At 47.4% G+C, this 11292-nt stretch overlaps 1 protein-coding gene across 1 annotated transcript in view; it reads left to right on the plus strand.

The window, feature by feature from the left end:
- Positions 1-9910, plus strand: part of micall2a (mical-like 2a) — a 76038-nt gene extending 66128 nt beyond the window's left edge. The window contains exons 11-14 of the mRNA XM_069923223.1: positions 3164-3237; positions 4587-4701; positions 6868-6914; positions 7368-9910. Coding sequence (XP_069779324.1) covers positions 3164-3237; positions 4587-4701; positions 6868-6914; positions 7368-7462 — 331 coding nt within the window. The 3' untranslated portion in view covers positions 7463-9910. The remainder of the gene's footprint in view (positions 1-3163; positions 3238-4586; positions 4702-6867; positions 6915-7367) is intronic.
- Positions 9911-11292: the final 1382 nt, after the last annotated feature.

The following is an 11292-nucleotide window of genomic DNA, read 5'->3' on the forward strand; positions in this document are numbered from 1 at the left end:
AGGGGAAGTACCAGAAGATTAGAGGGTTGTCCCCCTGCTCAAGAAAGTGAGTAGAGATAGCACAAGAAATTGTATGCCAGTGAGTCTTTCTTCAATGGTGGACAAGTTGTTGGAGAAGATCTTGAGATGGGATTTACAAGCATAATCTGATTAAGGCTCGTAACATGGCTTCTTCAGGGGAAGGTCATGTCTCCTTCAAGGGAAGGTCATGTCTCTTGTGCCTGTTTAAGTTCAAGTACAGCCCAAAGAAACAGTGTTCACCAGTCATCGGTGACAAAACATGCAAACATACAACTAGACATAACGCACATACAAACAAATAATACATATACAGTACATTTATAAAAAGTAAATATTGCTTAATAAATTGTAATGTCTCGGAGGTTTCGTATGAGCAGTTTATTCAGTCATTCAGCATTCTCACTTCCCGTGGGAAGAAGCAATTTCTTAGCCTGGTGGTTCTGGCTCTGATACTCCTCTATCTCTTTCCCAACGGGAGTAGCTGAAATATGCTGTGTGGTGGGTGGTTCAGGTTCTCAACGATTTTGCGAGCTCTCTTCAAACAGCGATCCTGGTACATCACGTCGACTTGGGGGTGGGGGGGAAGGGAGATCCCAGTGATTCTCTCTGCCATTCTTATGGTCCTGTAGATTGACCTCCGATCCAATGCTCTACAGCAGTGGTTTTCAAATGTTTCCTTTCCACTCACATACACCCCCGTTAAGTCATCCCTCTTCCATCAGTGCTCTGTGATTAATAAGGGTTGGCTTAAGGTAGTTTGTGAGTAGGTTGGGAATCGCTGCTCCAGACCCAATTGTTACTGAAATATTTTGCTTGAGAAAAATTGTCATTGGCCCCCTTTTCCTTTGGAGTTCTGAAATCGTGCACGTAACGACTCAATTAGGGATGATTAAAACAGTGGTTTTCAAACTTTTTCTTTTCACCCACATGCCACCTTAAGTAATCCCTTACTAATCACAGAGCATTTGTGGCATAGGGATTACTTAAAGTGGTATGAATATGATTGAAAACCACTGTTCTACACCAATTGTACCTCACTGTGATGGTCAGAAGTTTTTTTTCCCTAGGGCTGAAATGGCTAATACGAAGGGGTATAGTTTTAAGGTGCTCGGGAGTAAGTGTGGGGGGAGGGTGGAAGACCTCTTAACACAGAGAGGGGCGGGCGCTGCTGATGGAGGCAAATCCAATAGGATCTTTTAAGAGATTAATCGCTAGGAACATGAATCTGAGGAAACTGGAGGGTTTTGCAGCTGGGAGATTCTAGGCAGTGTTTGAGTAAGTTATTATGTTGGCACAATACTGTGGGCTGAAGGGCCTGGACAGTGCAGTAGATTACTATGTTCTGCATAAGTAATTTACCTTTTAATTTTTCTCTTCATCTTCATAAAGGATCTAGACCTGAAACGTTGACTGACCATTTTGACGCATGGGTGGTGCCTGAATTCCTCCAGAAATTCTTTGTTTGCTCCTCCTTCACTTTGTCTTTGTGATTCGAGCCTTTTGTTTGCTGCTTGCTCATTCTATCTGCCTCACATCCTAATAACTCTTTGTGTGTAACAGCAGACTTGAGCCTCCTTCTGCATTCATAACATTCATTGCATTACAACAGACCAATGTGCAAAGTAGGCCTCTTCAGTCCTCTCACCACTCTTCCTCCATTAACCGGATCATCAGCTCCTTCTATTCAACTATTTCTGGTTGTTCCTTAAATCTAATTCACGCACCCCTGCCTCTGCTCTTTTTTTTAAGCATTTCAAGAGTACAGCAGTTTGGCCAGATCCTGCGGCAGCTGTACAGGGCCTTGGTGACACCACACCTGGAAGACTGCGGGCAGTTTTGGCCTCCTTATCTGAGGAAGGACATCCTCGCCATGGAGGGTGTGCAGAGAAGGTTCACTAGACTGATACCAGGGATAGAAGGACTTGCATATGAAGAATGATTGGATAGACTAGGCTTGTATTTTCTGAAATTTAGAAGATTGAGGGGGGATCTTAAAGAAACATATAAAATTCTTAAGGGTTTAGACAGTCGAGATGCAGGATGGTAGTTTCCAATGCTGGGAAAAACTAGAACCAGGGGTCACAGTTTAAGGATAAGGGGGAAGTTTTTTAGGACTGAGATGAGGTAAAATTTCTTCTCTCAGAGGGTGGTGGATCTGTGGAGTTCTTTGGCACGGGAAGTCGTTGAGGCTGGTTCTTTGTCAATATTTAAGAGTAGATTAGATTTGGCCCTTGTGGCTAAGGGGATCAAGGGGTATGGGGAGAAGGCAGGAACTGGGTACTGATCAGCCATGATCATATTGAATGGCGGTGTAGGATTGAAGGGCCAAATGGCCTACTCCTGCACCTATTTTTCTATGTTTTTGATATCTCATTAGGCCATTTTATGTCAGGCCTCTGCCTGGAGGCCGGCTACAAGAGCTTACCTTTCAGACAGCAGCCCTAAAAGGCTGCTCTAGCGTCGCATAAATATCGAGAGGTGCCTTGTAGTGCCCTCCGGAGCCGAAGCACCACCCATTATAAATATGCGGCAGAACAATGACTGTCTTCGCTACCCATAATCCCCCATGCAGCTGGAACTGTTCTTGGAAACACAGAACAGTTCCAGCTGTGTGGGAGATTATGGGCAGGGAAGACGGGCAATTGCTCCGCCATGTTTTGAGCTGCAGAGAGCGGCCCCGAAAGCTGAAGTGGCCCGGTGAGGCTGTCACAGCCCACACTGGCCACCCCGTGACAGCCCCTGCCAGCCACCACTGCCCCGAAGGCTCCCGCTGCTCCGATGGGTCCCGATGGCTCCTACTGCCTGACCGCCCCTGCCTTAAAGGGGTCATGGAGGGAGAGGGGTGAGTGGACCAAGGGCTGTACATTCAGGTTAGGCGATGGAGCGTAGCGCTCCGCTGATTATCCTTACCCAAGAAGGTTTGGAATCAGCACTTCGGAGCCGGCCACTGCGCATTCAGAAAGGAATGTCTTTAGGTGTAAGGGCGAAGAACCTCTGCCTTTACAGACGGGTGTTTTCCCTGCTTGACCTTCCTCCCCAAGGCACATTTCTGAATGGAACAACCAAAGCCTTGGATATTTTCTCAGAATTCCCACTCATGAAACCGAGAGTTAATGACGCAAAGTTTTGTTTTTGTGCACAGATCCCAGCAACAGATTCTGGAGGATCACCAGTGTCAGATTGACCAGGAACTGCGAGCATTGATGGCTATAGCAGGCAAGTACCTAAACCTCAGCTGGAAAGAGCAATCAATATTGGTATCTAGTTTTGGAATGCTGCTGAGTAACCATCTCCATCATTGTTCTTTTGAAGCTCAATACCGGTTCACCTTTTAATTCCAGATATGACACGCAATGGAACCCAAGCACTGTTCTTATTGTTTGCACAGCAAGTTGGAAGTAACAGCTCTGCTGATGACATCTGCATCTACCTTCTCCTTATCTTTGCACCACCTCTGTCTCCTTTCCTTCCTTCCTCTTATCAGTGAGTATCTTCCTCAGCCCTCTGCCCCCTTCCCCATTATCACCTCTCAGCTCCTTCTTTCCCTCTCATCTGTATCCATCTACCACCAGCCAGCTTGCACTCCTCCCCCCACCACTATTTAACCTGGGGGCGGCATTGCCGGTTCTTGTTATTCCTGATGAAGGGGTTCGACCCGAAATATCAACCATCTATTGCCTTCCATGGGGGCTGCCTGACCAGCTGAGCTGCTCCAGCACTTGTGAGCTGCTCCAGTTCTGCATCCCCTGAGGACTCCTTGTTTACTGTTTATCATTTCTTAATCACTCCCACCGTCTGGACTGCTAGGAACCCTCCACTGCCCTCCCCATTCTTCTCTCTCTCTCCCCCCCCCTCCCCCACCTCTCTCCCATCTCCTCATTTCCTCCTTATCTGTTCAATTTCTAATTTCCTCCACTTACCTTAAAACTTCATGGGCCCCATTCTTTGAATATCTTAATTAAAATGGCTCTTGATCTTCTACACACACGTTAATATAACCATCATGGGTGGTAGAGGCAGGGACAGTTGTAACATTTAAAATCCATAGATAGGGAAGGTTCAGAGGGAGATAGGCTGAAGACTGGCAAGTGGGACCAGCTTGGGTGGCACAGCAAGATGGGCCAAAGGGCCTCTTGCTGTGCTATAAAACTTTCATTTTATGCCATGAATATCATGATAGGACTGGCAGAAATATCGGAAAATGATAAGAACTGCAGATGCGGGAATCTTGATCAAACAATAAGAACTTGGTGGGACTCAATGGGACAGGCAGTATCCGTGAAAGTCGCACTCAATGCTTTGAGTCAGGAGCCTTTTTTGAGTCTTGACGTGAGACGTTGACTGCTCACTTCTCTCCACGGATGCTGCCCAACCCACTGAGTCTGAACCAGCTCCTCACTTGGTGTTCATACCCAACAGTGGCTACGGTGGAGACGACAGACAGTCTGAGCGACCACAGGGAGCATGCAAACCAACCAATGATCAGGCATTTTACTGCCTCTCGTCTAAAGTAGTAATAATGGGCAGCTGACTAAACCCTGATTTGCAATGTGATACCGTTGCAGAGAACCAAAAAACAAAGGCGGACAAGGCCCGAGAACAGGAGCTGATGGAAGAGCTGCTGAAAACGGTGGAGGACAGGAATAACATTATCGACAGACTGGATGAAGATCGAGTGAGGTATGAGGTCATCCAAGGGGTGGACAGCAAGGAAAACCCATCACATTAATGAATTCCAGAGTGCAAAATGAGCAAGAATAACACTGCCAGCTCCCGTTAGTCTATTCCTTTGACCTGAATTTCAGCTCAATGAGGCCACACCTTGAGTACGGATTTGGTCTCCTGATCTGAGGAAGGACATTCTTGTTATTGTGGAGGTGAAAGTCCACCAGATTGATCCCTGGGAAGGCAGGACCTATGGAGGAAGAAACACAGGGTTATTAACATTTCAAAGAATGAAAGGGGATCTCATTGAGACCTATAAACAGCATAGACTGGACCAAGCAGGTTAGGTGCAGGAAGAATATCCTGATATTGATATTTTTAAAAATGTAGACATACAGCATGGTATTTTGGCCCTCGAGTCTATGCCACCCAATTAACCTACTGTGGTGACAGTAAGCAGACACAAGATTTGAAAAGACTGAACGGCAGGCTTTATTCTACTGCTGTAGTTCGCTGCAACTCCATGTGACTGACCTCGAGGGGCCGGATGTGGCTTATAGCCCAGAGGGTGATTGGCAGCTGACTGGGTGGGGCTTGATCCATTCAGGTCAGCTGATTGACAGCCAGCCAGGTGTGGTCTGTCCTCCGGTGCTCTTCCTGCAGGAACACAGGTCGCCCCCTGCAGTAGACTAGTGGTGTATCACCACACCTACAGTCCCCAGTACATTTTGAACAGTGAGAGTAAACCTGAGCCCCCAAGGAAAACCCATGCAGATACAGAGAGAACGTACAAATTCCCTTCAGACAGTGCAGGATTCGAACCCTGGTACCGATCGCTGGCACTGTAACAGCGTTGCTCCAACTCTGCCGCTCATAAGAACTTGCATATGCAGGAATCTTGATCAAACGAGGAGGAGGAACTCAGTGGGATGGGCAACGTCGATGAAGTAGACAGTCAATGTTATTTTGTCTTGTCGGGGAAGTCCAGAACAAGGGGTCATAGTCGAAGGAGAAGGGGGAAGCCACTTGGGACTGAGCTCAGGCAGTCTATGAGGAAGGCAATAGTCCGGATAAAGGGGTTCAGCCTACTGCCTTCCATGGATGCTGCCTGATTGAGGCAAATTGTCCAGTTATGTGTTGCCAGCAAATAGCAGGATGAATCCAATTCTGAATATTCTTACTCATGAGCCAGATCTCAATCATCAGCAAAGTGATGGAGATGGTGCATCTAATCACCATCCGCCATTGGCTGCTGTAATATTGGTGGGAGATGCTGGTGGTTGTCCGGGATCAATGAGAGGACCCTGCAAGAATGTGCCAGACTCCAGCTACCTCATCAGTGACCCTCCATCCATCAGGTGTTGGCCGATGGCTGCATTCCATCTCGGGCACGTGAGGCATTGCCTGCTTGCGTGGAGCAACGTTCAGGGAGGGGGCTGAGAGTTGGCAGATGACAATGTGCCAGGCAGTAATGGTCCCTGAGAAGGTGCCCGTGACTGGCATCTCACCCCCACCCCACCCAACTGACATTGCGTTTTAAAGTTCTACTCCCAATACGAGAGGTGATGTGAGGACATTGCAGTGTGAAGGCTTAGGGAAGGAACTCCAGTTGGAACCTGATCAGACACCAGAGAACGATACAGCACAGGAACAGGCCCTTCAGCCCACAAGTCTGTGCCAAACATTATGCCCAATATAAGCTAAAACTCTGCTGCTTGCACCTGATAGATATCCCTCCATTCATGTGCCTGCCCAGAAGCCTCTTAACCATGACTTGTATTTGCTTCCACCATCTCTCCTGTTGCTGGCACTCACCACTCCCTGTGGAAAAAAAAACATGCCCCACACATCTCCCTTAAACCTTACTCCCCCCTCACCTTGAACACATGTCCTCGAGTTGTTACCCTGAAGAAACGATTCTGGCTGAGCACCCTATCAATGGCTCCCATTGTATAAACTTGCATCAGGTCTCCCTTCAGAGGAAAAAAACCTCTCCCCATAGCTCATACCGTCTAATCCAGTCAGCGTCCGGTATATTTCTTGCTGTACCTTTTCCAAAGCTTCCACACTCTTCCTGTCATGGGGTGAGCAGAATGACACAAGTGCAGCCCAACCAGGTTGGACTGGGTGACCATATTGCCTCCTGTAATCAGTCACCCTGTTCCCATGCTCTTGTTACAGAGAAATGGAAGAGGATCTGATGATCGAAGCCATGATCAAAAAGATTGGTGAGGAGAAAGAACTTTTCATTTTGAAATCCAGCTTTAGTTTTTGAATGCAAACTAAATTTCCACATTCGTTGTCTAATTCCTTTGTGTTGTGTTGTGCCCTCCCACTGCGTTGGCCCCTTGTTTCTCCTCTCTTTCTTTTCTATCTTCCCTTTTTTCTCTTTCCCTTCCCTTCCCCCCCCACCCTCTTTCTCTTTACCCCTCTCTCCCTTTTCCTTCCATTCTCCACTGCTCTTCCCCCCCTCCCCCCCTCCGGCTTTTTCCCTCCCTCTTCTCTGTCCCATTCCATGTGGTCCTCTCTCCCTTTTCTCTTTCCTTCACGTTTATCTCCACCTCCTGTCTTTCACCCCACCTCCTTCCTTTCCCCTCCCTGCCTCCCTGACCCATCTCCTTTCTGCCTCCACCCCCCACCCCCCCTCACCACCGCTCCCTCTTGCTTCGCTTCCCTGGCAGACATCAACAAGGAGCCGGAACCTTACCCGAAGAAGAAAAGCAAATTAATTGGCGGCTTTAATTTCATGAAGCGATTCGGTGGAAAGTCAAAGTAAAAGGGAATGGTGCGGTGGCTCAGGTCTAGGTCTGCGGAGAGCTGCTGTTCCCCAGCTTCCCATTCTCCGCCCCGATCAAATCAGCGAGACATATGGCCTGGCAACTGCACAGATTACACTCATCCTATTTTAATGATCTCCCCCCCACCACCCCCAACCATTCCCACCAACTCCTCTCTAGATTCTACTACTCACCCACACACTGAGGGGGGCAATTAACAGTGGTCAATTAATATACGGACTTGCACGGAAAATCACAGATGTCACCTCACTATTCAAGAAGGGAGTGAGACTGCAGAATGGAAATTAATGACAGGTTAGCCTGATGTTAAGATTTTGGAGTCTGTTGTCAAGGATAAGGGTTATGGAGAACCTGGAAGCAAATGACAAGATAGGCTAAAGCCATCATTGTTTCCTTCAGGGATGGCTTCGCCATCCTGTTGGAAACTTTTGAGGAGGTGACAAGCAAGCAAGATGAGGGAGATGCAGTGGATGTTGTGTGTTTGGATTTTCAGAAGGCCTTTGACAAGGTGCCACACATGAGGGGGTATTGCGATAAACCTACCCTAGTGTGGGCAAAACATTGGCTGATTGGCAGGAAGCAGAGAGTCAGAATACAGGGAACATATTCTGGTTGGCTGCCAGTTGGCTGCTAGCGGTGTTCCACAGAGATTAGTGTTGGGGCCGCTTCTTCTTTTTAAGTCGTACATCAGTGATTCGGATTCTGGAATGAATGGCTCTGCGGCCAAATTTTCAGATGATACGAAGGTAGGTGGAGGAACAGGTGGTGTTGAGAAAACAGGGAGGCTGCAGAAGGACTTAGAGTAGGAGTAGGGGGAGAGAAGTGGCAAACGAAATATAATGTCGGTAAGTGCCGGCCAGGAAATCTGGTATAAAAAAAAATAGACTATTTTCTAAATGGGGAGAAAATTGAAAATACCCAGATGCAAAGGGACTTGGAAATCCTCGTGCAGGACAGCCTGAAGATAAACTTGCAGGTTGAGTTGGTGGTAAAGAAGGCTGGCGTTTATTTCAAGAGGAATGGAATACAAGAGCAGGGATGTGATGCTTAGGCACTGGTGAGACCTCATATGGAGTATTGTGAGCAGATTTTGGCTCCTCATATAAGACATCAGAGAGTGTTCAGAGGAGGTTCACCAGGATGATTCTGGGAATGAAAGGGTTATCATATGAAGAATGTTTGACTGCCCTTGGCCTGTACTCGTTGGAATTTTGGAGAATGAGTGGGGGATCTCATTGAAACATTTAGAATATTGAAAGGCACGGGCAGAGTAAATGTAAAAAGGTTCTTCCCATGTGGGGAGAGTTGAGGACAAGGACGTAACTTCAGGAATGAAAGGCATCCGCTGAGGACAGAAATGCAAAGGAATTTCTTTCGCCAGATGGTGGAGAATCTGGGAAATTTGCTGCCACAGATAGTTGTGGAGGCCAGGCCATTGGGTGTATTTAAGGTGGAGTTTGATAGGTTCTTGATTAGCCAGGGGCATCATTGTTTATGGGGAGAAGGCCGGGCAGTGGGGCAGAGTGGGGAAAATGGATCAGCTCATGATTGAATCGCGGGACAGACTTACTGGACTGAATGGCTTATTTCTGTTCCTACGTCTTCTGGTCTTGCATCTTCAGGATTTGAAAGGAAACCGGAGTGCATGGGGGAAATGGAGGTGGTCACGGGGAGAACATGCAGAGTCGGGACACGCAGCGCTCAAGGTCAGGGTGGAACCCGGGTCAGTAGAGCGGCTCGGCCGACTGCATCACTCTGCCGGGCAGCTGTCACAATGAGTGACAACCAGTCACGTGGCAGTGTGGGAGGGGTTTGCTTCCTGAAGGCCTATCCATCAAAGAGGGATTAAGTAACTTTCAGGCTTGTGAGGAGCAGATAGGAGTAGCTCGCTTTGGGCAATGTGTGGACTGGTCAGGAAAGTCCAAAGGCACTGTGGATGGAAGATGGCGTGGTCTTGATACCCAGTTACAGGAGGTGGTCCTGTTGCATGAGGTAATCCTGATACCCAATTTCAAGAGGTGGCCCTGATGCCCAGTTATGTGAGGTGTTCCTGATGTTCAGTTGCATGAAATTATAAGGCAGAGTGGTCCTGATGCTGAGTAACATGAATAACCCCTCTTTCCTTCCATTGTTTTACAACTTCTGTACACAACCATGCTGGAAAAACTCAGAAGGCCGCACAGCATCCAGAGGAAGTAAAGGATAATCAACATTTTGGGCTTGGGCCCTTGGTCAGGAATGTTCCAGTCTTTAATCTGTGCCCCCATATCTGGAATGTACATCTGCCATGGAGGCTCGAACACTCTCAGCTGCGGGAAATCTGGTGTGGTTGGGCCTTTCTCCCCAACCTGCTTCCCCTTGCTTGAATTGGGCAAAATCTCGTGTTTCGGTGAACTTTGCAGTGCTGAGCTCAGCAGCGGCGCTGGTGGGGGGGTGGGGGGGGGGGTGGGTTTACAGGAGTCATTTGGCAGACCAGGGATCGCTAGGTATGAGGGTCTTCATTTCCAAAGATGTCTGCTCCCCTTGGTTCTGTTGCTATATTACAGAGGACATGTGAACTGTGGTGAAGAACACGTGCATGCAGGAGTATCAGGCACTCATTGCAATAATGGTCTTCATTCCCCAGATTTTATAACACATAGTATTGCAGTTGGACGTTGACATTCTCTGAGAATTATCTCATTCCTCAACACCAGCATAGGACCTTTGATCCAGTTGATGCTAATTTGGTTGGAATGAGTCATTGGGTAAATTTGTATAGCAGAATTTCAGCCACTCTATTCAGTTTACTTTGTGTAATTTCCTGCATGGCGTGATGTTCCACTGTCCACATTGATGGTCATATTAAGATCTGCAATGATACTGAACTTAAAACTACTCCAAGCTGCCCTGAGATGCTTTGTAGTCAGTGAAAGGTTTGTCGTGTTCAATATGGTAACATGAGAAATGCAGAAAGCTGTACAAAAGACTCCACAACTTCTTTAAGGAAGCTCCATCCCGTTAGATAATGTTTGTCGAGGGACAGTGGGAGGAATTCTCTGTGATGGTGCTGTACATTAGCCGGAGAGGGCTGTATGAACATCTGTCCTGAAAGGTGGAAGACTTGCCCCACAGGAATGTCTGCCAACAGCACTGTTGATTGTTCCAGTATTTGGAAGGACTTATAAAAAGTCGCAAAGTCATCTCGAGTGAGAGGCTTCAAACTGCAAAGTGAGGGAAGGAACGATTTGGAGGAGGTGGAGGGCCAGATGTCAAAGCCACGATGGGTGGGGTGCAGGAGGTAAGCACAAATATTGCAAGGTTGTGGGGAGCAGAGATTCCAGAGACAAGCCATTGAGGGATTTGAACATGCTCTTTCAGAGATGGCCTGCAACGAGATGATGCATGTTGGCAAAAAAAAAGGTCATTGGAGCCAAACTCGAATTGGATGGAGGCTGCCTCCTTTCGTTGAACCTTGGTAGCTCTTCACCACAACAATAAAAGCTCTGCTGGGCAGTGTGAGTGCCAGGGCATTGAGGAAGAGCCTGGGCATTGTCACCAAGGGCACTGGGCACCCACTCTATGAGAGAGTAGTCGGGCTTTGCAGTGACATGTCAGTATTGTAACTCAAAATGAAATCGTCAAAATGAAAGGTGGTGTTTCAAAAATGTGCAGTGAAGCAGTAAATATAATTTCAAAATGTGATGTTCTTTTAAAATGTTTGCAAAGGTACTTTGAACAAATAAATATCTTCCACATTTTTTGAAATGATTTGTCTTTAACTGTTAACTACAACACCTTTGCCACCACTCTCTATTCACAGCTACTT

Source organism: Narcine bancroftii, chromosome 3 (assembly GCF_036971445.1).
Source record: "Narcine bancroftii isolate sNarBan1 chromosome 3, sNarBan1.hap1, whole genome shotgun sequence".
Lineage (NCBI taxonomy): Eukaryota > Metazoa > Chordata > Chondrichthyes > Torpediniformes > Narcinidae > Narcine > Narcine bancroftii.